Source organism: Microcebus murinus, chromosome 20 (genome assembly GCF_040939455.1).
Source record: "Microcebus murinus isolate Inina chromosome 20, M.murinus_Inina_mat1.0, whole genome shotgun sequence".
NCBI classification, from domain to species: domain Eukaryota; kingdom Metazoa; phylum Chordata; class Mammalia; order Primates; family Cheirogaleidae; genus Microcebus; species Microcebus murinus.
In genome coordinates, this window is record NC_134123.1 from 32,187,911 (window position 1) to 32,215,838 (window position 27,928).

The 27,928-nt window shown below is 54.5% G+C and overlaps 1 protein-coding gene and 1 long non-coding RNA gene across 5 annotated transcripts; one reads left to right on the top strand and one right to left on the bottom strand.

Moving 5' to 3' along the window:
* LOC105856637 (uncharacterized) lies at window positions 1-3,757 on the bottom strand. 2 transcript variants are annotated; one of them, XR_012913715.1, is made up of 3 exons: window positions 3,389-3,757; window positions 1,495-2,002; window positions 1-388 (listed from the first exon to the last, which is right to left on the bottom strand). It is a non-coding gene; the product is annotated as an uncharacterized LOC105856637 (long non-coding RNA). The 2 variants fall into 2 exon arrangements; XR_012913714.1 differs by lacking the exon at window positions 3,389-3,757 and having other exon boundaries at window positions 1,495-2,278.
* WFDC1 (WAP four-disulfide core domain 1) lies at window positions 2,542-27,928 on the top strand. 3 transcript variants are annotated; one of them, XM_075995822.1, is made up of 7 exons: window positions 2,542-2,811; window positions 17,022-17,214; window positions 19,906-19,989; window positions 20,987-21,124; window positions 24,572-24,613; window positions 26,031-26,104; window positions 27,427-27,928. In XM_075995822.1, the coding sequence occupies exons 1-6, from the start codon at window positions 2,671-2,673 to the stop codon at window positions 26,087-26,089; spliced, it is 657 nt and encodes a 218-aa protein (XP_075851937.1). In that variant the 5' UTR covers window positions 2,542-2,670; the 3' UTR covers window positions 26,090-26,104; window positions 27,427-27,928. The 3 variants fall into 3 exon arrangements, with proteins under 3 accessions (XP_075851937.1, XP_075851935.1, XP_075851936.1); XM_075995820.1 differs by having other exon boundaries at window positions 2,548-2,811; window positions 20,984-21,124; XM_075995821.1 differs by having other exon boundaries at window positions 2,548-2,811; window positions 20,984-21,124; window positions 27,430-27,928.

The window sequence follows — 27,928 nt, forward strand, 5'->3', positions numbered from 1 at the left end:
TTCAATCATCTATTTCATTGAACCCAATATGGCCTAAACATTAGCAGTTCAGTGCATAATCAACATAAAAGTCCCTAATGAAATATTCTCGTCCTTTTTCCTTCCGTACGTCTTCAAAATCCCGTGTATGTTTTACGCTTACAATAGACCTCCGTTCAGACCGGCCACATGTTGCATGCTCCGTCGTCACCGTGATGAGGGACAGCTGTGCGGGACAGATGGAGTGACAGCCAAGCCATCCAGCAGGAAGGTGGACGGGGTTGTACACGACTCATTCGTTCCTCGGTGTTTGCTGAGTGTCTGCCTGGTGCCGGGCACTGCTTTAGGCACTGGTGATTCCAAAGCCAATGAACAGACCCAAAAAAGCTGCCCCTGTGAAGCTGGCGTCCTGGTGTGGAAAGACAGACAACAAAGGAACAAGATAAAGCAAAATATGGTGACAGGTGTGAAGAAGCACAAAGCCAGGAGGGGCGTGGGGCGTCCCAGTGGTGTAGGAATTGTGGTTTTAAATCCTGGGCTCAGAGAAGACCACACCAAGAAAGCGACATACGAGCAGAAACCCGGAGGGGGCGCTGTGTGAGTGGTGCGGTTTGGGTAGAAAAGCACTCCAGGTGGGAGACTGCCAGGGTGAAGGCAAGGCGCAGAGTCCAGAAAGGGATGGGGAGGAGGCTGGGAGAGGTCACTGGAGTGCCCCCCACCCAGAGGGAGGGCGGTTGGTACTCTTGGCAGGAGTGGGGCCACCCAGCAGGAGAGAGACCAGGAAACGGGCCAAGAATGTCCCGTTGACACCAACAGGAAATGCCTACGTTTTAGGGAGAAGGTGGAAGGGACGGGTGAATGGGAATGGGGGAGGTGTTGATGGCCTTAGGAAAGCCCAGGATCCCGGGTTCCCAGGGGCAGGAAGGTTCATGGGGAGCCGGGTGGGGGTGGGGCTGCCTGGAGGGCTGGCGGAGGATGGCCGAGGCCCTGGACGCGGCGACTCGTGGGGTGGGCTCCCATGGCGAGCCTGTTCCCAGCCCTAGACCTCAGCGAGCACAACCTCAGCGAGCCTGCGGGAGTGGTTCTGGCTCCGTACCCTGCTTTCACAGATGAGGAAACTGAGGCACAGAGAGGGGGTGTGGCCAGCTGCACCACCTCTGTTGACCGAGTCTGACTCTGAGTGAGCGTCTGCCACGGGGACGGGCTGAGATGGCACCCGGCCTGGGGGAGGAGGGAGGGACGCACTCTGGACCCAGCTCCCGTATGGGCTCGGCCCATCTTTTCAGGGCGAAGGGATGAAGGAATATTCTAGAACCTAGGGTAAGGTAACAACCAGGGGCCGGGACGAGAGTGAGGCCCGCGAGGCGTCCCGGGTCCAGAACTGAAGGAGGCGCTCGCTCGGCTGCACTCCAGCGCATTGACCTGGCTCTGGGAGCACAGGTTGCCCTGCTCCGGAGCCCACGCCCGTGGGCAGGTGCCTGGCGCCTCTGTGCACGGGGTCACAGACGTACGTACCTGGGTACAGGGCTCCTGCTAGACCTACTTGCATTAAAACGTGTGAAGGCTTCAGGCAGTGCAGGCACACGTCGCGAGTCCTTGCTGCTGTCACTCTCCAGGAGGCCAAGAGGGCTCGAGGATACGGCCCAGGCTATCGAGGTGGCTGCCCTGGCCGGCCGTGGGGGTCAGGTCCCCAGGGAGGAAGGAGGCGGCCTCTGTTGAGCGCTCACTCCGTGCAAGTCCTGGGCACGGCCGGCACCATGTCCTCTTGCCCCCATGGACCTTAGGAGGAAGGTGCTGTCACGCGCCCATTTCACAGGTGGGAGACTGAGGCGCGGTGAGCAAGGCTTTGCAGCGTCTCACGCAGGCGGAGCTGGGCCGCAGCCCAGGTATGCGGATGCCTAGAGCTTGGGTCCCTCGAGCTTGGCCGGCGAGTGAGACCCAGAGGTCAGACGGACCTGGGTTCCGGCCTCTACCCCGCTCTCACCTGTGAAATGGGTGTCAAAACCGCACCTGTGTCGGGGTGCTGGGAACAGGAAGGGGACGTAAAATTTGTGGAAGGTTGAGTCCTGTACAAAGCACACACACGAGCCGACATTTCCAGCACACCTAGGATGTACACGAAACACTTCAAGTGCACAGTGTCATTTAAATCTCAGCAGAGGCACATGCGGTAAGAGCTGTCCCACGCCAGCGAGGCGTCTCCCCGCAGCCGCAAGCCCAGCGGGTCGCGTCTGGCAACATCTTCCAAAGCGTCGGCCCGCTCAAAGCTCAAGACTTGGACAAGGGAGCAGCAGAGCCCCCACCCACCCGCCAGCCTGCTTGCCTGCCCCAGCCGCTCCTTCCGGGAGGGGACCCAGCCTTCGTGGAAGTGCTCGATAGGAGAGGGGCAGACAGAGACACGCCACGTCTCCAAGCCGGTGCCCCCTCCTCCCTTGGCGCTGGCCAGGCGGCCCACGCCCTGGTGGAAGTCTCCGGGGCCAGATGTTACAGGGCAAGCTAAAAATAACCCGGCGGGCCTCCGCCACGGAGGAGGGGGCGTGCGCCGGGCGCGGACACATGATCTGCGGGACCCAGCCGACTGGAACTGAGAACGCCCGGCAGACCGCGCACACGTCTGCTCCCACCTCCGCGCCCCCCGCTGCCAGCAGGACGCAGCTCTGAGTGTCGGCAGGGTCGCTCCCCGGGGAGGAAATGCCTCCCACCAGCCTCAGGATGGGCAGCCGCGGAAGGAAGGTCATCTGGGCTCTGGGCGTCCTACTTCTCCTCGAAGCCACTTGTGCCAAGCACGTCTGGAAACGGGCACTGCCCGCGAGGCTGGCGGAGAAATCCCGCGTGAGTGCCGGGAGGGGCGGCCGGGGGCTCCGTGGGCGAGGGCAGCCTCGCAGGGAGAAGCCAGCCCCAGGCGCTGCGCCCTGCTGGAGGTGTCCCCCAAACGCAGCTGGGTGGGCGTCTTTATCCAGGTGTGTCAGAGGCCCCTGCCTGTGAGCTCAGAGGCAAAAGGCACATCATCAGCCTGCGGGGCCGTCGAGCCTTGCTTCTGACGTGCTGCCGAAGCACGCTTTCTCCTGCAGACAGCAGCTTATTTAAGAGTCCAAGGACTTAAACTTGTGTTTAAGTCTCCACCATCGATAGCTAAATGTTTATGAAACGCAGTTATGCATGCATGCGGTTATTTATTCGTTCAGCAAACATTTAGTGGAAAGGGCTATGGGGAAGGTGCGGTGTGGGGTCCTGCAGGTGCAAGATGAAGGAGACACCAGCTCCTTCCCTTGAGGGTGGTCTTAGGGTGGCAGAGGCAGTCTGGTGACAAGGCGTGGCAGAGCAAAGGGAAGGGGAGGCTTAGTGCATGGTGAGAAGCGCGTGCCCTGGAGCCAGGTGTCTGGGTTTGAATCCAGCCTCTGCTACTCACCAGCTGTGTGGCTTCAGGCAAGTTGCTTGATATCTCTGAGCACCAACAATCTTATCTGCAAAAGCCAGAGTGGTGTATTCCATTCAACAAACGTCTTTTGGGTTGCCACTGCTTAGCAGGTGCTGTTCTAGGCTGTGGGAATAGACATCGCATCTCTGCTCGGGGACTCGCGGGACCTCGGGCAGCAGAGAGTAAATGAGAGATCAAAGGAAGACACCAGCATGTTCAGTCCTCCAGTGCCGAGGAGAGAAAGAAAACAGGAAGGGGACCGGGAGAGAGAAAGGGGACGGGGGAAGATGTAATTTTGGGTTCCCCCAATCCCCCAGGGAGCATAAATCCGCAGGGATAGAGTGAGCCAGGATATCTGGACGTAGAGGGTTCTAGAATACAGCACTCTCATCATCTGCATGGGGTTTAAATGACTCAACATGTGTAGAGTGCTTAGCACCTAGCCAGTGATCAGTGCAGCCTGGTGGCTGTTAATGATGTAGTGGTAAAATTGTTTGGTGCTTGCCTCCCTGTGTGTGTGGGGGGGAGGGAATGTAGGTTCCTCGGAGTGGGACTAGATTCTGTTTCACTTAGTGCGGTGTTCGGGTGCCTGCCATTAACTCAGCACCCAGTGCCTGCTTGTGGGTGAACTGTGAGCAGACGCAGTGGCAGCACAGACGAACTCGGGTGCAGCTCTGCCCCAGGAGTGTCAGAGAGGCTTTACGGGGTCGGAGACATCAGACCCAGGGCTTCAACGGATGAGTTTGCACCCTGTTTTTGGAGTTTGCCAGATGGAGGTGCGGGAGAAGGGGATGTTTAATGGCCCCAGGTATGGTGCTGTGGCTGAAACTGTGTCCGGGCCGATCTAGGACTCACACTCTCCCGGCCAGGCAGGTGCCTATGGGAAGAGACAGGAGGCCACACAGCACCGGGAAGAGCAGTCGAGTGAAATGACGGTAGGTGTTGGGAGAAGGGAGAGCTCGCGTGAGATGGTACAGTCACCGAAGGCTTCCTGGTGGAGGTGCCCAGAACTGGGAGAAGGGTTAGGAATTACGAGGAGAAAAGACGTCCGATTTCGGCCATGATTCCAAATTAAATCATTTATACTAAAAAGAAAGGGAGGATTAGGGCATGGGCATATACAAACATGAGTGAGATGTGCAGTGTTTGGGGGATGGTCACGCTTGAAGCTCTGACTCAGGGAGGGAGGGGGGCGTGGGCAAATATGTAACCTTAACATTTGTGTCCCCATAATATGCTGAAATAAAAAAAGAAAAAAAAGAAGGGGAGGAAATACTCCTTATTGGAAATACATGACTTTCAATTATTTGGCTGCATTTTGCTATTCTCTCTACTCTTGAGGTTTTTCCTGTCCGTTGTGTCTGTGAGCATCTCTTCCGAAGCCTCCTTCGGCGGCCTCACGCTGCTAGGCTGAAATCAGTCACAGTGGGAGTGTTTACACCTTGGACCCTGGCCAGGGCTACGCAGGGAGAGCTGGTGGTCCTCCCCTGAGCGGCACTGGCTGCCAGCATCCTGCTCCAGGCTCCTCCGGTCCCACCTTCCCCAAATCCCATCCCTGGGCAGTGACTTTTGTTTAGGGGATTGGTCTCTCGGTCACGGGGGTGCTGGTTAATTTCCTGAGCGCTGTTTATGTTCCGCCGTCCAAGCACACAGAGGCAGTGCCAGAGAGAACACGCTGGCTTTACGTTCCCACGGAACGCCCTTAGGAGAGACGCCCTCCAGCTTGGTGACCCTCAGTGAATTCCTTCTCCTCTCTGAGCCTCAGTTTCCTCATCTGCAGCCCGGGGCCCAGCAGGGCCTGCTCTGCAGGGTCCAGTGAAAAGACCACAGAACTCCGTGCTCGGCACACAGCTTCACTCTCTCTATATATATATTTAAAAAATACTAGAACCAAATATTTATGAGGCCAACAAAGCAGAAACAGAGTGTTTATAAATAGTCCAAAAGCATTTCTGGGGAGCTCGGAGTCGGTTCTGTGGAGCTGGTGGCGTTTTCGGCTCTCTTCTGGCATTCGATGAAACTCATGAGGACAAAATTCTTTGCTGAGCGCTTACTCTGTGTCAAGCCAAGCGTTTGCCACGCGTTAGCTCTTGGGGTCCTCGAGACATATCTGCCAGGTGGGGCCCATTGCAGCTACCACACCCACCGGGGTACTGAGCAGCCATGGACAGAGCAGGACGGTCCCCGTTGTCCTTGTGGCTGCGGGGCTGTGTTGCCCCTAAGGGCCCAGCCAGAGCAGCTGGAAATGGTTGTTCAGTTTGCAACCTGCCCAGAGGTGCTTGCTCTGCCCAGTGGACGGCGCTGGGGGTGGCCTCTGTGAGGTGCATCCTGCCAGAGGGGGTGCCCCTTTGCAGCCGCTCTGCCTGGAGGGGCCCCCTATGGCAGTGAGCACTAAGGCCCTGTAGGAGCCAGCAGCGGCCCACAGCCGCTCAGTGTTCCTCAGTTTCTTCCCTGACTGGTTCTCCTTCCCCCCTATTGTTTCTGTGAGCTCTTGAGAGCCTTCCAACACAAGCTTTTACTTTTCGCTAGGACAGCAGGAGTGGGAGAGGCAGGTGGCCTGCAGCTCTGTTCTCACGTTTCCCGAGTTCCAGCACCTTCGCCCTCTTGCTGCAAGCACTTGTCCCTGTCGGCCAGAAGGCCACAGGCAGGACAGGCCAGCATGCAGGGAGGCAGCTCCTGTAGGAGCAGACGGAGCTGGAGCCGGGCACGTGTGAAGAGTGCTCTGCACTGTCCCCGAGGCCCCCTGGGTTTGAGCTCCAGCGTCCTGGCAGCCACTTGCGCATCAGCACCCCCGGAACTGGCCCCTTCCCTTTGCTGCCTCGATTCCTACCCCCCATGGGAGCTGGGGGGTCCCCTCCCAAATGGACTGTCTCTACCCAAATCTAGTCTTAGTTCTCTGTCGTGGGTTGAATTCCATCCCCAGAAGAGAGATGTCCAAGTCCTAACATCTGGGACCTATGAATGTGACCTTAATTGGAAATAGGTTCATTACATATATTAATATAATTAGTTAAATTAAGACGAGGTCATGCTGGAGCAGGGTGGGTCCTTAATCCAATGTGACTGGTGGCCTCGTAAGTAGAGGAGACAAGACACAGAGACAGAGACACAGAGAAGGCCTCATGCAGCAGAGCCGGAGGCTGGAGTGACGCATCTACAAGCCCAGGACGCCAAGCATCACCAGCACCCACGAGCTGGGAGAGGCATGATTTTCCCCTTAGAGCTTCCAAAAAAGTACCAGCCCTGCCAACACCTTGATCTCAGACTTCTGGCTTCCAGAACTGTGAGAGAATAAGTCTCCGTCGTTTCAAAACACCCACTGGTGGCACTGGCTGCAGCAGCCCTAGGAACTAAGGCGCGTGTTTCTGCAAGTGAAGGTCGTCACTTCTGTCCCTTACAGCTAGCAACCCTGACAGATAGTCATTGCACAGATGGGGAAATTGAGGCCACCGCAGAGAGTGACTCTCCCCTGACTTTCTGGGCAGGGACGGGTGAGGCCATCACTCTGTCCCCAGAGTCCCTGGGGCTCTCTCTGCTCCTTGATGTGCGATCACAGCCCCGCAGGGCTCCATGATCAGGACCACTAAGGTGCCTCCATCTGGGGGACTGGGGGTGCTTAGTGGGCTCTGGAGCACTCACGGCCCCCGGCAAGGCCCTGGGTCCAGCTGGGCGCTGGGGAGAGGGACGTGTCATGCCAGAGGGGAGAGACAGTGAGGCGGCTGCTCTGTACACAGGTTGTCACACCTGCTGTCTGTCCCGGAGCCGGGCGCGGACAGGTGGGTGGAAGGAATGAAAAGTAAACGAGTAGCACGACTTGGGGTGACCTTGGGCACACCACTGTCTCCCCTCAGCCTGGGGCTCCCTCATCTGAAGTTGCGGTCCTGAAATGCCAGGTGGAAATGAGCAAGGAAAGGGGCATCCGGGTCCCTGTGTGGTTACAGCCTGGGGGAGGGGGGCGGTGGCCCCGAGGCGGCCGCGGCACACGTCAGCGAAGCGTGGTCTGTCATTCAGCCAGAAAGGGGGTGAAGTTCAACACCTGCTGCGACATGTGGGACCCCAGAGACATGGTGCTCAGTGAAGGAAGCCGGTCATGAAGGCCACGTGGCGTGTGACACTCTGCGTATGAAATGTCCAGAGGACGGGAAGCACACGCAAGGCTGGCGGGGCCGAGGGAGCGGGGGTGGGGGGCCGCTGCCCAATGAGAACAGTTTCTGCCTGGGGTGATGTGAAAGCTTCGGAAACAGATGTGGCAATGGTTGCACCATGCTGCGAATCTAATGACTGCCGCTGAATTGTGCACTGAAAATGATTGAAATGGAAGATTGTATGTTGCATATATTTTATCACAATAATTTTTTAAAAATAAATTGGGAACCTGAGGTCCCTCTTGTGAACTCTGGGATGACACATGGAGTCCCCGAGGGCTGGGGGAGTGAGCGATGGGCTCCTCTGTGTCCCCAGAGTGGCGAACTCAGCAAATTCGCGCCTGCAGCGCAACTCCCGGTCATGTGTCATCTCGGCTTGGTGCTGACCTCCTCGGATGGCCTCACCCCATCGAGATCTCCCTTAAGGGCTTTTGTGACATCCTGACTTTTCCTGCGTCATTATTAGTATTAGTATGATTGGTTGAGTTCTTCACCAGTTACTTTTGCAGATGACCCCCCCCCAAAAAAAAAAAAAGCAATGAGTTCACTTTATCCATGTGACACTTTTGTGCCACGTCTGTCACTTGTCCTAGAACTGAGGCATGTGAGGACAGGGACAATGTCTTCTTGTTCTACCGCAGTCCCCATATCCAACCCAGCTCCTGAGACACAGCGGGCCTGGGAATTACGCATTTGCTATTCAGTGAATGAATAAATTATGTTGAAACCTTCCGGCACAGAACAGAAGGAGTGGAAGATTCTAGAGGACGCACAGGTGCACAGATGCTCAGCAGCATTGACTGAAGGGGCTGGTGGAGGCTGCAGTCTTGTGAGACTCCAGTTTCCTGAGTGTCCCGTGAGGAAGTCTCATTAACCTTGTACCAAATTCTGCCCCCGGAGCACAGCGCCACGCCCCGGGCATCAGGAAATGGCACTCGGCGTCTAGAGCTGAACTCCACGCCCTCTGTCCCAGGGAGAGACATATTTTTAGATCTTTGACGTCCAAATTCCAGAGGAAGAGCAAGTACTGCTTAGAGGAAAATTGGCTTTCTTCCTCCACCAAGCAAACCAGTCCTGGGGTGCATTTTTATTGGTCTGGCCCTGAAGTCGTTGGAACATTCCAAAGAAGGGTAAAGCTCTTGCACACAGGATGAAGGGAGGTGGAGGGTGGGTAATTTGGGGGCAGCTTTGGAGATTGGATTCTTTTTCCCTAAATGGAAACGGTTTCAGCAATTTTTTCTCCTGATTATTAAAATAGTTTACTTTAAAAAAGAAATTTCAAATGATACATAAAGTAACAAATACGTAAAAACAATCTAAATTCCTCCTCCAACATGTAAGCCCTGTTCACATTTCGGGTGGGGTGTGTCTAGACTGTTTCGTAAAGCAGTTATACACAGAACACATTTTTTTTCTTAGTGGTATTTATTCATACTGTTTAAAATTTCTTTTATTGAGATGAAAGACACATGACATAAAATTCATCCTTTTAAAGTGTGCAATTCAGTGGTTTTTAGTATATTCACAGAGTTGTGCAACCATCATAACTATCCAGTTCTAGAACATTCCCATCAACCCCTAAAGGAAACCGCAGCCCCATTAGCAGTCACTGCCCGCTCCCTCCTCCCTCCGGCCCTTGGCAACCATGGATCTGCTTTCTGTCGCTATGGATTTGCCTCTTCTGGACATGTCACATAAATGGAACATACAATATGTGGCATCTGTGTCTGGCTTATTTATACACTGTTTTATAGCTCGCATTTTCACTTAATAATATATGGTAAATATGTCAATACAGTAGGTCCGTACCCTCTTTTCAAAGGCCTATGTGGTGTTCCAAGGTACGGATGTCTGTTATTTATTTATCCAGCCTCCTTTGGTAGGACATCCGGGTGGTTTTCTTTGGTCGAGTCCAGACTTGGGCCTGCTGAAGTGGGCTTCCCACCGATGGAACCCAGAGCTGGCTTGGCCCGTTTCCTGAGGCTGTCGGCCGCCGAGCGGCCTTGCACGGCTGTGCTCGTCTACAGAGGCCCCCAAACTCTCTCCCTGAGAAGTAGAAACATAGCCACCAGGTTGGAAACCTTAAGGGAATCTCTTTTATCCAAGCAAGTCATGCAAAGTTCTTGCCTTGAATTGTAGCGTGAATTTATGTTGGGCAGTTATTTTGAAATATACTTACTATATGATCCCTCAGCAGGGATGAAAATTAAGGATGGAAATCATGGGCTGCTCTGTGATTTTCACGAAGGATGCTGTCAGTCCGGGGAGAGCGGCCTTATTTCTCAGAGGGACTCAACATGCCATTCTTATTTTCACCTGAGTGGCAGCGTGAGCGGGAGGGGCTGCAGAGCCGGGCCAGGGCGAGTTTTTCCAGGATGTGTCCCTGGGGGCTGCAGTTACATGACTGTGCCCTGAGCTGGCGCTGGTCCGCAGGGGGTGAGGGCAGGGGTTTGTGAGAGGGAGGGGAGCCCGGACTGAAGGGACAGGAGGAAGTTCACTGGCAAGGTCCGGAAACCACTCCCAAGCCCAGGCTCCTGGGGCAGGAATGCGTTCGAGGAGGTGGACAGACTGTGTTTGAATCCTGCCTCTGCTGTCTGAGACCTGCACAAGCTTGGGCAAATGTCTTTAACTTTTCTGTGCCTCAGTTTCTTTATCAGTGAAGTGGGTTAATAGTATAGCAGCAGCCACAGAGGATTATACTGGAGATTCAGTATGTGAGGACCTAGCACAGCATTGGCACACAGTTAAGAACTTAATAAATGCTGCCTCCCCTGCCATTACCAAGAAGCAGACAGCCCAGGTTCTAAGCCTGGCACTGCCTCAGTTTCCTCACCTATGCAAGGGGGGCAGCAGTAGTACCTACCCAGGCAAGGTGGAGGCCACTTCAGGTGATTCTCAGAGAGCAGAGCGCTGCACGTGCCGGGGGGGAGGCCGTGTCCCCACGTCCCCCTTGCTCTTAGGAACTGTGTGAGTTGGTGGCCCTGGTCTGATCCAGAAACGACAAGGTTATCAAATCCCGAGTGTCGCTGCTGCTGGTCGGTGTCTCCCGTGTGTATCTTCAGCCCCCAGCTGGACCGGAGCTCCTCTGGGGCAGGGACAAGCTCGTGCGTTTCTCTCGCGTCCACCCGAGGCTCCAGCCGAACGCCGTTGAGTTGGCGGTGCTCAGCGATCATCAGGGGCCTGCGGGGAGAAATACAGGACATCGGGGACAGATGCCGGAGGAAGCTCCCGGGAGCTGAACAGAGTGTGATAGATCCCGGCTATGGGATGAGAGGCTTCTGCACCCATTGGGTCAAAAATACTAAAAGCCGCAATAGTGGGACACGTGTATCGGCATTGCCAGCGCCGATCTCAGTGCCACGCGGGTGCCACCTCGTTTGGTCAGCACCGCCAATGTCTGCGGCAGGGGCCACTTTTGTGTCCATTTTGCAGATGAGGAAAACAGGCTCAGATAAGTTGGTGATTTTCCCGCATAATCACACAGCTACAGGCTCAAACCAGACTTGTCTGATTCTGGAACCTGACTGTGAGTGCTTGCCCCAAAGGATGAGGAGGCCTTGGCTGGGCACAGAGCCGGGAAGAGTTCCCAGAGCAGGGAACAGAGTGTGCAAGGCGCCAAGGCGAGGGGAACACGGAGTCCTAGCAAGTCTTCAGGAGTCAAGGATGGCGGATTCCAGATTTACGTTTCGGATGCATCACTCCTCCTCTGATTAGGGTGCTAATGAGACCTACCCCACCTGCCCCCACTGGACTCATGTCCGGATTCAGCCATCACAGGAGGGCGATGATGCTCGTAAACAGCGCCATACCGATACGAAGGGGCGCCCCCACGTCCGGGAAGGCCTCCTGGTCTGCAGCCAGCTGCACACGCCAATGTGACGATCAGTCCGTGACTGTGTGCTGAGCACTTGGAAGGGCGCCCTGCAAAACGCCAGCAAGCGTTGCCATCACCGCCGCCGTCGTCTTCATCATTGGCATCGTCACAGCTCTCGTTCAACCACAGGGAATATTTGTTGAGCACCTGCTATGTTCCAGGCACTGCTCTAGGAGCCAGGGACGCAGGTGAGAACAAAACCAAGTCCCTGCCCCTAGGAGGACACGCTGTAGGGAGAGGAAAACATCCAACCACGAGTGTGTAAATACATGCTACACCCAGGGGGCACGGGGCTTCGAAGCTGCGTGAGGCAGGGACGGGGGCTTGGGAGGGCTCGTGTGAACAGAGACCCAGAGGAAGGGGGCATGGGAGCCAGGCAGAGACCGTGGGTAGGTGGCTGGGTGGGGAGCGGCCAGTGCCGAGGCCTTGAGGTGGGACTGGGCAGCTGCTGAAGTGAGCGGGTGGGGATAGGGGTGGACAGAGAGAGGTCAGAGGAGTGGACAAGTCGGGGGACAGTCCTGGCCTGACCTCTTTGACTTTGCCCCTCCCCCTTAACCCATGGGGGCCAGGAGGAAATTGGAAGGTGATCTACTAATTCCTGAGTAGAAGTCAGCCCTTTCTCAGAGCTCCGGGAAACATCCTTTGTTGAGAACCCTCCTTGCACGTCACCTTGCGCGACATGAAATATTTTTTTCAAAATATGTAATCCTTTAATCTGGGCCCCTAGGTGAAATCAGTTCTTTATCACCCACGACCATCTGTTGTTCTGGCCACGCAGTAAATAACTGGAGAGATTTGACTTCTAAGGCGCTTATCTCTTTGTTCTCTCCAAATTCTGAGAAATGACACTCGAGTTTTCCCCAGAGAACAGGGGCACATCTAGAATCGGCCTCCCTGCCTCCTCTCCCGCCCGGGGCTGCCATTCATGAAGTCACGGACTGGCGGCGTTGGAGGTGGGTGAAAAGCGCTTTGCTTCTGATCTGCAGGTTCCATTAAATCTCACAAATGAGGCTCAGAGTGAAAACAGGCGAGGCGGAAAAATGCACCGTCCCTTTCAGGTGACGCTCGGTGCATTCCTGATCACTTCACCCTCCCAGGGCGGCTGGGGCAGCTGTCGCCTTGGATTAGGATTAACAATGGCGGGGCCCGCACCAGCCCAATTTAGTTAATTCTGGAGCAAATGAACCGAGCGCTAGTGGCGTGGGAGTCTGGCCCCTGCTCACAGCTTGGAAATTATTGGTGGCGGCACAGACACGAGGGAGATCTGGAGGACAGGGTGACACAAAGACTGACCCATGCGCTGGTCTCCCCTTTGGGGAGAACCACCAGCCTCCTTAAGCCATCGTTCCTTTATCTACCAGATGTTGGCTTAGTGTTCATTGTTACTTTTCACAAATCTAATGACCAACATCTAGAAGACAGGAAGGTGATTCTCTGGGTGACGCAGGCATGGGGACAAGGAGACCATCCCCCCACCCGCTGGCCTTCCTCTCCCTCCCCCCCCAGCTTGGCCTTTGCTGCTTTCTGCCCCCACCCCCACCCTGTGCCCCTGTCTCAGGCCCTGAGGATCCCTGGGAAGCAGCTGAACGCCCCAGGTCTGGGATCTGGGTGATGCCAGCAATTCTCGGGGTGCCCATCAAGGTCTGTTCCCAGTGACCCGACGCCCCCTGCTGGGCACTGGCAGCAGGGCATGGAGTTTTCAGCTATAGTGACAGCCATGCACACGCCGTGGTGCCCTGGGCTGGCGGTGGCACTCTGTCACAGGCATTTAGAGTGCTGGATACCAAGTTTCCTGGGGCTGCCGTAATAAGTGACCACAAACTGAGGGGCTTAACCCAACAGAAGTGGATTCTCTCACAGTTTTCTAGAGGCCCGAAGTTCAGCATCAGTGTTATGGGACTAAGATCCAGGTGTCAGCAGAGCTGTCCTCCCTCTGGAGGCTCCAGGAAGGACCTTCCCTGTCTCTCCCAGCTCCAGGGGCTGCCAGGAATCTTTGCCATTAATGTGTGGCTTGCGGGTGCGTCACTCCCTGCTCTGCTTCCTGGGAGTGACGTGGCTTTGTGCACGTGGCTTTCTGTGCATGCATCCGTGTGTGTGTGTGTGTGTGTGTGCATGTATGTGTGTGTGATCTCCCTCTGCCCAGACACTTGTGACTGGATTTGTCGCCCACCCGGATAATCCAGGATAATCTCCCCATGGCAAGATCTTTAACTTAATCACACCTGCTAAGACGCTTTTTTCCTTGCACATTTACAGATTCTAGGGCGTGGGGGCTGGTATCTTTGGGGACCGTTACTCAGGCAGCTACACGAGGGTGCAGAGAGATGCAGAAGACTCTGTGCCCTCACTCGAGGGGCTGTGCCCCACTTACCTGGGACGAGAGGTTTATACAGACAGCTTTGATCTAGAGTGACAAGAGCTGGAACGGTTGGGCTTGTGGGACATGGAGTGGGGAGAGTGTGTGGGCTTCGATCCCGGCCCTGAAGGGCTGGGGTTACGGAAACACACCCCAGAAGTGAGGGTTGATTTGAGTCTCAGAGCGGGGTTCACCTGCAGACCCGGAGGGAAGGGCAGAGGGCCCAGCCTGGAGGTGACGGCGTCCGCACCGCGGTCAGAGCGGCGTCAGCAGCTCTGTGCAGCTCTGTGTGTTCAGTCTAGACTGAGCCAGAGCTGGCCGCGTCCTCACTCTGTACAGAGACTTCTTTCCTCTCGACGGCTCCTTGGGGCCTGGCCTTAGCGTCTTCTCCCGTCGAAGTGTCTTCCTTGGGCTGCTGCCGCACACACCCCAGCGTGGCGAGGCCAGGCCGCCCAGCTCAACGTCCCAGAGAGATCCTGCGGGGGTGGGGTCGGGGTGGCACATGGGGACGCCCCCCGTCCACGTCAGGCAGAGCAGTCTCAGGACCCCTCTGGAGCGGGGAGGCCCGCACCCAGCGGGGTCGGGGGTGGGGAAGGGTTCAAGAAGGAGGCAGCGTGGTGTTCCTCAGTAACAGCTTCGTGGAGATGTGATTCACATACCGCACGGCTCACCCGTTTGCCGTGCACGCCTTTGGTGCACTCAGTCATGCAGCCGTCACTGTGAGTAGTTTTAGAACATTTTCACCACCCCAAAAAGAAACCCCATCCCCCTTAGCAGTCACTCCCCCACCCCCATCCCGCCCCCTGCCACCACTCATCCACTTTCTGTCTCTATGGATTTACCTGTTCTGGGCGTTTCATATAAATGGAACCATACAGCGTGTGGCCTTCTAGCTTCGGCTTCTTTCACTTAGCGCAGTGTTCTCAGGGCTCCGCCACGTGGTAGCCTGTCTTCAGTAGCACACCCCACTGTGTGGACGGGACACATTTCGTTCATTTGTCAGTTGATGGACATCGGGCTGTTTCTGCTTTGGTGCTATCGTGAATAATGCTGCTGTGAACATTCGTGTACAGCGTTTTGTGTGGACATGTGTTTTCTCTCTGTTCTTAGGGGTGGAATTCCTGGATCATAGAACTCTGTAATTAATATCTGGAGGGACTGCCAGACTCTCTTCCGCAGCAGCTGCCCTATCTTACATTCCCGCCAGGAGTGCCTGAGTTCCGATGCTCCATGCCCTTGCAGACTCGTGTTGTCTTTTTAATTATAGCCATCCTAGCGGGTGTGACATTGTGTCTCACTATGGCTTTGATTTGCTTTTCCCTGATGGCTAATGACGTTGAGCATCTTTTCATGTAATTCTTGGTCATTTGGATATATTTTTTGGAAAAACTTGTATTCAGATCCTTTGTACATCTTTTAATCGGGTTATTTGTCTTTTTACTATTGAATTGGAGGAGTTCTTCGTAGGTCCTATATGCAAGTCCATTAGCAGATTGTAATTGACAAATACTTTCTCCCATTGTGTGAATTGTCTTTTGATTTTTTTTTTTCATGGTGTCATTTGAAGCACGGTTTTTAATTTTGATGAAATCCAACTGATCTACTTGTTATTTTGTTGCTTGTGCTTTTGGTGTCATTTCTAAGAACCATTGCCTAATCCAGGGTCCTGAAGATTGACTTCTGTGTTTTCTTCTAAGAGGTGTATTCACATTCAGGTCTTTGATCCGTCTTGAGTTGTTTTCTGCATATGGAGTGAGGCGGAGGCCCGGCGTCATTCTTTTAGGCACGACTTCATTCTTTTGCTTGTGGATATCCAGTTCAGCTGGCACCATTTATTGGAAAAACTATTATTTCCCCAGCGAATTGTCCTGGCACCCTTGTTGAACATTGGCAGCGTGGTTTTGGAGCCGGCCAGGGCCGGACTCACACCCGGCTTTGCCTTTCACCAGCTGTGTCCCTGGCGATACACTTCCCAGCGTTGAGCCTCAGTGGTATTAATGTCGTCTGTAAAATTAGGGTGCCCAGAGCCGTTCATGAGGTGGTTGGGAGGGTTTTTTCTTCTCCTTCAATTTTATTCTTTTATTCTGTAGAGTACCATTATATAAAATTTACACTTCAGCAAACTGTTAATACACTGGAAACATCACATGACTACTGTGGTTTGCATTTCATTCTAAGTATGTGCCACAGTTCATGTTTTAAAATCACATACTCTTACGTGATTTATTGACTAGCTTTTAATTTTTGTTTACATACCAGCATGCGATTATATGCATTTGTTGAGATGGCGTACAGTAGAACGTTAGCTCTGTTCTTTCAACAAAGTTGGGCGGTGTTTTTAATTTCCCTTTCATGTGGGGTATGTGTGTGGCTGTGTGCATTTGCTTAATTTTTTCCTGCTAATCATTCTAATTGCAGACATTTATTCTCATTGTTGAAAAAAAATTAAAAAATACCAAAAGTGTAAAGAATGTTTTTTTAAAAATCATATAATCCTACCAGCAAGTGCTAACCATATTTATTACTACTTGGGAGCATATCCTGCCTGCCCCGTCACTGTTTTTCCCCTTTGCTTTTAGACAGATGGAAAGATAGGTTTGAGATCAGACTATGTATCCCATTTTATATCTTTCTTTTTTACACACAAATATATAAGTGTTTTATTAGTCATTAAAAATTATTTATAAATCCTTCTACTTATAAAGTTTAAAAAAATTTTAATTGTCTTCCTTAAATTGGAAAAGCAATGGTTACACAGTAAAAAAAATATATTCAATCAGTGCAAAAGAGTGTATGATGATTTATATGATTTGTAAATTCCCCAAACTCTAGATAACATATGGGCTATAAGAAATCTGTATGTACAAATAAGGCTGGGCACAACAGCTCACGCCTGTAATCCCAGCGCTGTGGGAGGCTGAGGCAGGAGGAGCGCTTGAGGCCAGGAGTTTGAGACCAGCCTGAGCAACACAGCCAGACCTTACAAAAAAATTAAAAATTTAGCCCAGTGTGGGGCGCACCTGTGGTCCCAGCTACTCAGGATGCTGCGGCAGCAGGATTACTTGAGTCCAGGAATTTGAGGCTGCTGTCCTTTTACTGTTGGGCTTTTGGCCTCCGGGCTGGGGCTGTAGCAAAGAGAAACGCAGCAGCCTCCAGCGCTGGAGCCGCTGGGCACAGAGAGCCTGGGCGCCCAGGCCGAGGTGCCCCACTTGGACGACACTCGCGGGCTGACGCCTCCCTGTCCCACAGGCTGAGGATGCGGGCGCGCCCGGCGGCCCCCGACAGCCCCGCGCCGACCGCTGCCCGCCGCCCCCACGGACGCTGCCCCCGGGGGCCTGCCAGGCCGTGCGCTGCCAGGCCGACTCGGAGTGTCCGCGCCACCGCCGCTGCTGCTACAACGGCTGTGCCTACGCCTGCCTGGAGGCCGTGCCGCCCCCGCCAGGTAGGCCCGGGAGGGGCGCCGAGGGTCCACCCAGGTGGCCGGGGGTGGGAGGAGAGCCTGAGTGGGAAGGAAGGAGCCGGGGCTACAGTGGGGTCACCTGTGCGAGCGAGGGTCAGTTCCTCTGTCATGCTCCTGGAGTGGGGCAGGTGGCAGCTCCTCGAGCAAGTGTCCTGGGGGGGACCCCACTGCCACCAAGCGCCTCCATGCCAGGGGACGCCCTTCCAGGGACAGTGCCACCTGGTCTGAGGATGGGGGTGCAGTGAGATTTGTCACTTTAAAAAAATCTAGATTTGGGGCCTTTCTTTAAAATATGGGACCACAGTCTCTGGGCCACCATTGGCTGGAGCCTTGGGGGCCCCTGGATGGACAGGGTCCTCTAGTTCCCTACTGGCCCCACCAGGGCTGCCTCACTGACACGCCCAGCCTAGGGGTACATGCCATGGGGACTGGGTGCTTAGCAATCCCCACGGTGGGGGAGGGTGCCCCAGAGAGGCAGGGGTGGGCGCATGGGGAATAGGGGGCGGGGAGCAAAGTCCTGGGTTCAAACCCCCTGGCCAGCTGTCGCTTCCTTTAGTCTCCTCTCCTGCAAAACAGGCCAAAGTGAAAACATGCAGCTCACGGAGGAGTCCGGGCCGGTGGAGGAGCTCGGTGCTCGGTGCTCTGTCGGGTGCGGGCAGGTGTTTGTGGAATCTCGAGGCTGCTCTCCCGGGGAGAGAGGCGGTCCTCAGGGCTCATCTTTGGCAGGGAGGAGTTTCAGATCCCTTTTGGAGAGAAGGTTTTGCAGGGAGAGACAGGAGCCCGTGGGGGACCCAGGTAGGGGTTGGGGTGGACAGGTGGCTGTTTCCTGGGCAGGGAGAATGTGCCCCTAAGTCAGCAGGACTGGGGGCAGCGAGGTTTTCTACTCCCGCAGTTCTACGCAGGGCCAGCCTTTAGGTAACAGCAGCCTGTTTGGACTGACCTTCCCTCTGGAGGCTGCGGGTTCCCATGGGCCTTAATTACTGAGGGTGGCTGGTAGAAGGTGTCCCCAACCTCTCCTCCCAAGGCCGAGAGAGTTGGAGAAGGCAAGAGTGACCGCACTTTGTTCTTTGGAGTGAGGTCACAGCGATGACAAGGGACTCAGCACGCTTATTGATGCTCATAATTAGTCTTGCAATGCTCATAAAAACAGTCTGGGGCTGATTGAGAACTGCCTCCGGGCAGGGACTGGGCGGGTGCTCAAGGCCAGAGTGCCTCCTATCCTACATCCATAACAAAGACTAAATGGTGCCCCCTCCTGGTAGCATGTAAAGGCTAATCAAGAAATGTGCCTCTTCCTCTGGAACCCTGGCTTAGGGGTTCTAGACTCACCCACTGCCTAGACCAAGTGCTTTTGAGCAGTGCACAAGCTATACAACTATACCTGGCATTGTCAGTAGCCTTTCTGTACATCATTTCATTCTGTGCTCACACAGCCCCATGGGGTAGACTATTATCAGACCTATGGTACAGCTAAAGACTCTGAAGCTCAGAGAAGTTGAGTCACTTATCCAAAGTCACACAGCAGACAGAGTTGCAATTTCAGTCCGACCATGTTGGAAATGGAGGCTGCAGAGCCTAGCGTCGTTCCGATCTGGGAAATTACGAACGGCGCTTCCTCCCTCTGCTGTCCAACTTCAGCATCGTTATGATCGGCTGGTGCTCTGTTAAAGGAAAAGCTAACCAGCATTTTTACCAGTCCCCTACCCCCAAAACTAGCATTATCCAACTTTAGAAGGTGCTAGATAATTCATTTTCTATTGTCTTTTTAAAGATAAATGTTATTAACCTTTATTTTTGTCTTATTTGAGAGTCAGACTAAAGCAGGGGTCACAAGCAGATGTGATTCCAGAACTGTTTTATCTCCATAATGCTTAACGTTTTTAAATTTGTTGTCAACACTTAAAAGCCAGAAGATTTATAATTTTAAAAACAAGCAAACAAAAACCAAACACCAGAAGCTCTGGGAGTGACAGCCCAGAGCAGCCAGCAGGTGGCGCATTTAGGCGGGAAGCGCCCCCCCACCCTGCCTACCTGGCCCCTAGGGCATTTGAGTTTTCAACCCCTGCCTTTTGCAGGCCTCCCAGTGTACTGTGTGAGTGGCGCTCACTGTTCAGAATGTATTGGTTAGAGAACAGGCTATGCTGCTGTAACAAAAAGATCCCTAAACACAAGGACCCAACCCAAGAGGCATGCACTTCTCTCTGGGTTAATAGCACCGAGGTAGACGGGTAGTCTGGGGCAGGTAGATGGCTCTGCTCCATAAAGCTGTCTAGGGACCCAGGTTCCTTCCCTCTTGTTGCTCTGTAGTCCGAGTGGTGCCCTGTCCCCGTGGTTGAAGTGGCTGCCAGCCTGCAGGAAAGGGGAAGAGGCTGGGAGGGGAGCAAACAGCCACCACGTCTCGGGCACGACTGGAAGTTGCATGACCAGTCCCTCTCATGTGCCCCTGGCCAGAACCTGGTCACGCGGCCACACCTAGCTGCAAGGGCCGTCTCCAGCTTGGTGCCCAGTGCCCAGCCCACACTCACAGCTTCTTTCCTAGAAGGAAGGTGTGCTGGGAACCAGACTCATTTATCCCACAGGGAGCCCCATGTGCTGTCATGGAATGGGGGCTCCCCTGTCCCCCAGTGCTGAGGGGGCCGGAGGAGAGCTCGACTCGACCGTGCATTCTGTTAGTTCTAGACTGGCTGGTGCAGCCGAAACCTCGGTGGCTTGGTGGCAACGGCTGGCTCCTGGACGGCCCTGAGGAGGTGTTGCAAGGTACGTACGGGGTGAGGCCAGACCCTACGTTAGAGCTACCACCCTCCTCCTCGACCGCTGCCAGGAAGCCGGCAGCACCAGCCTGCGTGTCCCCCATGCTGTGTGTCCCCCACATGTGGGCCCTTTAGCCGGACACTCAGCCCCCTTCTGTCTGCTCCCCCCAACACAGAGGGGTTGCTGGCTGGGGGCGTGACAAAATCCAAACCCAGAACAGAGCAAGGGTTTTGAGTCTCCCCGGGCATGGGGCCCCCTGACTAGGTGGGGAACTAAAAGGGGGGAGCTTGCGGTGGCTTTCAAATCCCTGAGCTTGTGAGGAGGGGCTCGCGGCCCCCTAACGTGAGGTCTGCGTGCGGGGTGCGTGGAGCGGGAGAGCAAACACTGAAAGGAACACGTGGCCCGGGACCTAGAGAGTTGCGGGGTGTGAGTGTGCACACTTGCCCGTGTGCAGCGTGCTGCGACTCCGCACCCGTCTGTGCGTGTGGCTGCGACCACGAGGGTGTGCCGCTGTGCAGGCGACTGTGGCTGCTCGTGTGGCCGTGCAAAAAACTTGTGTGTGCAAAGGAGTGCGACTGTGTTGAGTGTGTGTGTGGCTGTATACCTGGGTGGTGTGTACAGGATTTGTGTGTGTAGGTAAACCGGTCTGCATGTGTCTGTGTGTGTGTGTCAGGATTTGTGTGTGTAAACGTGTGTGTGCACGTGTGACTGCAGGTGTGAATGTGTGTGTTTCAGGGTGTGTCAGTGAACATGTGTATATATGTGTCACCATGCCTGTGAGAGTATATTTGGGATCATGTGACTTTGGACTGCCTGTGTATGTGAGTTTGTAGGGGTGTGTGTGTTTGGGGGTGTGTGCACGCACAAGCTGCTGGGTGAGACCCAAGCTGCAGACTGGAATCTGGGTGCGGAGGGGAGGCGGCCTCTCGGGGCAAGGTGCAGTCCCTGCACCGTCCCCGGGCTCTGCCCTCTGAGACCCTGGCGTGTGTCCCTCCCGCAGCAGAGGCGTGCAGCACCACCGAGGATGGGGCAGAGCCACTGCTGTGTCCCTCGGGCTATGAGTGCCACATCCTGAGCCCCGGCGACGTGGCCGAGGGCATCCCCAACCGCGGGCAGTGCGTCAAGCAGCGCCGGCCAGCAGGTGAGTGTGGGCACCCCAGTCCCAGCTCCTGGCCCCTGCCCCAGGGGACAGCCACCAAGCCCAGCCTGGCCAAGAGCTGGTCCTGTCTTCCCACTACCCAGCTGGCTCCTCCTTCGAGTCCTCTGCCCTTTCCCCGTCACGCCCGCATGTGACTCTCCCAGCTCTGCCCCTCCTGGCTGGGTGACCTTGGGGTCAATTTCTTCTTATTTCTGAGCCTCAGTTTCCTCCTCTATAAAATAGGCCTACTTCATGCTGAAGTGGGGATTAATTGAAATCGCACGTGCAGAGCCAGTCAGTAGCGGGTGGTCAGTAAACACTGGGTATTTTATATCCAGCCACACTCAGACGTAACAACTGTTCGATGCCGGTGCAAAGGCGCTGTGCGTTCAGTAGAAACCGTATTCTGAGCACCCTCACAACCATTCTGCTTTTCACCTTCCGTACAGTATTCGGTAAATTGCATGAGCTACTCACCACTTCATTGTAAAACAAGCTTTGTGTTAGATGGTTTTGCCAAACTCCAGGTTAATGTCAGTGTTCTGAGCACACTTAAGGGAGGTGAGGCCAGCATCCAGGCAAGGGTGTTGGCAGGTTGGGTGTTTTTAATGCATCTTTGACTTACGATATTTTCAACTTAATAAGAGTTCATCGGGCGTAACCCCACCGTAAGCCAAGGAGCATCGGTGTCTGTTTTAAGCTGCACGGCATTTGCATTTTGCCTGAGAAACTTCCCAGGCCTTCTGCCAGGACTGTTCTGTTTGACTTAATGAGTGTTCATCTGTAGCGTCAGAGGCAATAAGTAAATCAGTGCATTGCACTGCTTCGGTCTGCATAGTTTTCCCAGGAAGGAGAGGACGGCAGAGCAAGGACACCTAGTGGTGGAATCCGAAACCGTCTCCAGCCCAGTGCAAGGCATAAGGTGGAGAGACTGTAGCCTGAGTTTAGGGGAAATGTGTGGCACACCTCGAATCCGGACCTTCAGGTGCTCTAAGTTCGCCACGTCACAGACGAGCTCAATCGAACTGAGACCACCCACCCACATCCCATGTCCGCATTTCTGAATCTCTTGTCCCTGACAGCTAAGGTCAAGACCCTCTGTCAAGAGTGACGACAACCTCTGAGGTGCCGTTTGTCGAAAGAGTACCTAGAGGTGCATGATCTGCCAAAGCTGTTCCTTTTCTGATTTGAGAATTTATTTCTCTGCAGTGTTTCGAGAAGGGCACAGACGTAAAATCAGTTACCCTTTTAACATCATTATCATTGCAAATACAATCATGAGATGTTAGAACTGTCTGGAGAATCCTGAACTTTTCAAAAATTGCCCATAAAGGGATATAAACCCAACAGATATCTTTATGATTTCCTCTACATTCCACTTGCTATTCCCAGGGCACAGTTTGGGGTTACGGGGTGGCTTCTCCAGCCAGATAACTGGGCTCCCGTGGCCACCTGGCCCCTTTCACCTGCGTGTGGCACATAACCTAACCCTCTTGTGCCTCATGGGCTGACAGTAATTGAGCTACTTGCAGGACTCTGCAAGGGGGAAACGAGTTAGTCCGCGTAGACCATGTCTGTCATTTCACAAGCACAGGACAGAATTTCTGCTATTTTATCGCTGCTTCTGTCTAGACACCCAAACACACCGTAGGTGGATGGGGTACGGGGCCATTTGGGGACGAGAAACCCTGAGGGCTGGCCAGCCTGTCGGAACCTGCTGGAATGGGGAAGGGACAGCCTTTTCCAAAGGAGAGCTGCGGGGTGAGTTAGGAGTCCTTTGCGCTACACTGTCATTTCCATCATTGGAGCGGCTTCCAGCCACTCTGTCTTTCCTCGTCCCCGGATCTTTACGCAGAGACCAGGCAGGGTAAGCCGCGTAGCTTCAAGCCAGGTCTTGAGGGTCTGAACCAGTTCAGGAAAGACCCGTTTCCTGGATGGCGCTAGGCACAGAGAGCAGATCACTAAAGGATGACTGCGCCGATGGTGCCGACCTTGGGCCAGCACGTCGTACGCGCTCTCTGTGAGCGTGGTTGCAGGCCCCCAGGGAGAGGTAGGGCCGGGGCGGTGCCGCTTGGGCTCAGTCGTGCAGGTCAGAACCACAGAGACAGGCTCCGGGCCCGCACTTGCTTCCTGCTGGCCTTGGACCGGTCACCTCACCTTTCTTAGCCTCAGTCTCTTCATCTGTAAAATGGGGATGGTGAAGGTAACCATAGTAACTGTTTCCTGGGGGTAGTTACGAGGCTTCCTATGAAGTGCTCAGAATAGCGTCCGATGCACAGTAGGTCCTCAGCGGGTGTGTGCCACTGTCCTCCCTGTCTCGGGAAGAGGGGACGTGAGTTCGGGGTCTTGCCCACACAATGCACATGGCTTAAAGGGGAGCAGAGCTGGAATTCCAAGCCTGTCCCCCGACTTCAGAGCCGTGTGCAATGTGTATGTGAGCTTCCCCTCCACGGGAATGACCAGAGCCTTCCAAGTGAGCTGTAAGTGGAATCCCACCCAGTCCAGATCTCAGAGGGCTGTCGCTTAGCAATAATTGTTGGTAATTCATTGGTAATGATCCATAGGCTTGGAAACGTCTTGAATTCTAGCACCTTCCCTCGGAGCAAAAATCCCAGGGAAGAAGTGGCCGCTCTCATCCCAGCCTGACCAAGGAAGAAGCCTTTTATCGAAGTTTTATTTTTTTAACTGCATTTTTGAAATACTTTCAAACTTACAGAAAGTTGACAGAATAGTTTCTTGGACCCTCTATGCAGATTCACCAATTGTTAAAATATTGTCCCATTTTCTTTATTATTCTCCCCCCCTCCCCCCATTTAAATCTGCGTGTGTAATTTTCTGGACCATCTGAGGATAAGTCTCGGCCCTCACGCCCAGACCTAAGACGCAGGTCTCCCCCGAGAGAGGCTCTGGAGGGCGCCGACGGCCAAGTCTGACTGTCTGGCGGCTGCAAACAGATGGCCGAGGGGTTCGTGTGTTTTCTGCAAGAAGAAAATGAAGGTTGATGCACGCAGGAAATCTGGCTTTTCAGACAGTGGGGTTGGAGGGAATCAGTGTGTTTTTTGAGTGTGTTCGAGACCACACAGAAGCTGAGACGTGGGAGACCGGCCCACCCTGCCCTGGCCGGGAGGCTGCCCAGGAAGAAAAATGTGGGGCTTAGGCAGCCTTGAGCAGGAGGAAATTTGTCTGATGAAAGCAACATGTAATCACTCTTGGTAATAAATTATATTTGGCCTGAGGAGGGTGTCCACACCTGCCCGGGCCTCCTTGTGGCATTATGGGCCATAGTTCATCCCTGGGGAGGGGGCTATCACACTTCACATAGTCTCTGGAAAGGTCCATCGTAGACTTGTGAAAGAATGGGAGTGGAAAACACAAATAATTCCTTAGTGTTATTGTGAAGACAGTTTTGGCCTTATAAACTCCTGAGAGAAGTTCTTCCTTGTTTTCCAGATGGGCGGATCCTGAGACACAGGTTTTACAAAGAATATCCAGGTACGACATGAAACCGTCTTTCTTTGCAGAGAGCACAAAAGAGGACAATGAACATTTCTTGGGTGAAGAAGAAAAATGAAAGTGCAGGGCTGAGATGCAGGGGACAAAAGGGGCACCAGGACTGGGCAGTAAAGCAGAAGCCTGCTGATGGCGGGCGGGGCAGGCCCAGGGCAAGCACGGCTGCCTGCTGGACACCGGAACTACCACTGTGTGTGCTTGGGCCTCCTGCTTGCCTTCGGGGACTGCAAAACGTGGCTGATCCCATTCTTCCACCATCTCTCTAATCATCCATCCACCTAATTTTTCATCCATCCATCTGTCCACCCACCCACTCATCATCCATCCATCTACCTATTCATCCACCCACTGTCAATTCAACCACGCACCCATCCACTCACCATCCCACCCACTCATCTGTCTACCCACCCACCCATCCACTCACCATCCCACCCACTCATCTGTCTACCCACCCACCCATCCACTCATCCACCCACCCATCCACCTAATTTTCCATCTATCCATCTGTCTACCCACCCATCATCCATCCATCCATCTATTAACCCACCCATCTACTCATCCATCTACCAATTCTCTCATCCATCCATCCACCCACCATCTACCCATCCACTCACCATCCCACCCACTCATCTATCTACCCATCCACCCACCCTCCCACCTACCCATTCACCTCTCCATCCATCCATCCACCTACCCACCCATCCGCTCATCCACCCACCATCCATCCACACACCGATCCATTATCCATCCACCCACCCCTCCATCCATTCTTTATCCATCCAACACGTCTCTGTCAAGAATTGCAGCACCTGTTTACCAAGCAGTACTCGTCACTCTGTGCTGGAGGTCGGGCTGCATTGGCGAACGTGACAGCCCCAGTCCCTGCTGTCTTGTAACTAACATCAAGCAGGAAATTTAAACATGAATAAAGCCCAATTGGTTATTTCGTGATAGTGACAAGGCCTGCTGACATCACATACCGGCTACTATGAGGACACTCCAGACCAGCTTGTCAGGAACGGCTCCCGCAGGGGGGACGTGAAGGCTCAGCCTGAAGACTGAGCAGTGGCAGGCAGCAGAGTGTGGACGTGACACTCCTGATGTTGGGAGCAACTTGGCCGTCCCAGTAGCTGGGGTGTGTCCTGAGCCAGGGAGGGCGACGGGAGTGGGGGCCAGAAATGTAGGCAGGGCTGGCGACACCAGCTCGGGGGCTCTGGGGAGGAAGGGGACTTGCTGCAGGTGGCGACTGAGTGGCCTCTTCTGGGGGAGGGGAGGAAAGGGCCAGGCCCCCGGCCCGGCCGAGGCATCTGGACTCAATCTGGCAGGCCATAGTGAGCATGGGTGGCGTTTGGGCAGGAATAGACACACCTGCCCTGACCGAGCAGTGGTCTTTTTGCAGAGGGTGACTCAAAGAATGTGGCAGAACCTGGAAGGGGACAGCAGAGGCACTTCCAATAAAGCAGCGACAGGCAGGTAGGTGGAGGCGCGTACGAGTGGGTGGATGGGCACGCAGCGCAAGCAGCCGTCCTGGGCGGCTTTTATACCACGTTGCCCAGCGGGAGGGTGAGGGCAGGCTCCCCTGCCCGTAGGACTGTTCAGTCCCCTATGCGATACGTCCTTGCTTAGCATGTCCGTAGGTTCTTGGAAACTGTGACTTTAAGCAGAACAGCCGTACTGTATCAAAAAGCCAATTTTACCCCAGGCTAACTGGCATGAACAAGAGTTAAATTTGCCTAAAGTCACAGTTTCCAAGAACCTTTCCAGGGGCTAAGTGAGGACTTAGCGTCATTCTGTCATTGCAAACAGAACCTACACACGGAACCTTGTGTGTGCCCAGAGGCGGAAGTGTCTCTGTACCCTCTGGACCTAAACCCAAGAGTAGACGAGGTGGAAACTTTCCGTTCTTTTGCCTTGAAGTCCCTGGTGCCCCCTGACACCTTGTGTGTCTGTCCCCACCTCTGTCACACAGCTGTGTGTGGGGCCCACTGTCTGATAGGCGTGGCGCCAGCTACCCGGTTGCTCTGCAGTCGTCCGTGGGTGTTTGTCGTGAGCCAGGTGTTGTTCTGGGGGAGCCAGATGGAGGCCCCGGGGTAGGGACAGGAGGTGGCCGGGAGGCTGGCTCCAGAGAAGGCTCCCAGGTGAGGCTGTGGCTCTGCCCTCAGGTGCCCCCAGAGGCCAGACACAGGTGCCTGCAAAGGGTGGTGGGGTCGAAGCAACCCGAGGGTCTCAGCCCCTAAACCTGGAAGAAACCCCACCAGCCCCAGGCCCTTAGAAGCAAGAGATTCCCCCCACCTACCCCATCGTGTCGGTGAAAGGCAAATGTCGGACTTCAGGTCCCAGAATATCCAGGGATGAGTCCCCCAGGGAAATCTGGAGCCAGTGAAGACTGATGCCAGCATGTCTATTGCCTGCTGATGACAGGACCCGTCCCTGGACTGTGACCGTCTAACAGGGCTGGGCGGGGCCCCGGGGGACGAGGAGACCTTCAGAGGCAGCCTGGCGTGAGGCCAGACTGGCTGGGTGTAAATTCTCACACACCACTGTGTGACCTTGAGCAGGCGACTTCCGCCCTCCAAGCCTCAGTTTCCTCATCTGTAAAATGGTAGTGCTGGGGAGGAGTGCATCAGGAACCAAGTACGATGACACCCCGTAAAGACTTGGCAGCGAGTTAAGAATTTAATCTTAGCGGAAACCGGCCTCTTTCTGGTGTTTAGGGGAGGAGGGTTGTAGAATTCTGCCCCCAGGCTCTGCCCCTGTGGCAACCCCTGTTCATTCCTTCTTTCCTTCCCTTTCAGCAGGTTTTCAGGGCCACTCCTCCACTTTCTGCTAAGCTTGGGAAACAGTCGGCGAAACAGCCTGGCGCCCAGGGTCTACGTTCGGCCCAGAGACAAGACACTGTCCCAATCCCACGGGCCCTCCCTGCAGAGTCAGCAGCCACTTCACACCGCTGGGCCCCTGTTCTACCGTCCTGCACAAAAGGCCCTGCAGCTCCTCGAGATCTTTCACCAAAAAAAGAAGCTGCTGCCTGAGTGAGCAGGTTTGAAGCCCCTGTCTAAGACAGTTCCGCATCGGATATTTTGTGTGGGATCCCCCCGAGTCTGGCTTTGAGAGGCGGGCACCCACCCCCAACGTTCTCAGAATAGCCTTGGCCATGGGGACATGGAAATGAACTTGCCAGTGCGTGATTCACAGCGTTAGCCACCCGAGGATCTCAAGTAGGATGTGCCCAAGCCCCAGTGTTAGCAGAAGGTGGGAGGCGGTTATAGAACAATAAAAACTATGAAAGGAGACGTTCAG

Coding starts and splice junctions, on each gene's coding strand:
- WFDC1 (XM_075995820.1), top strand. CDS start 2,671: ATGCCTCCCACCAGCCTCAGGATGGGCAGCCGCGGAAGGAAGGTCATC. Junction 19,990..20,983: donor CCCTGAGGAGGTGTTGCAAG/GTACGTACGGGG, acceptor TCCCTCCCGCAG/CAGAGGCGTGCAGCACCACC. Junction 24,614..26,030: donor GTTTTACAAAGAATATCCAG/GTACGACATGAA, acceptor GTCTTTTTGCAG/AGGGTGACTCAAAGAATGTG.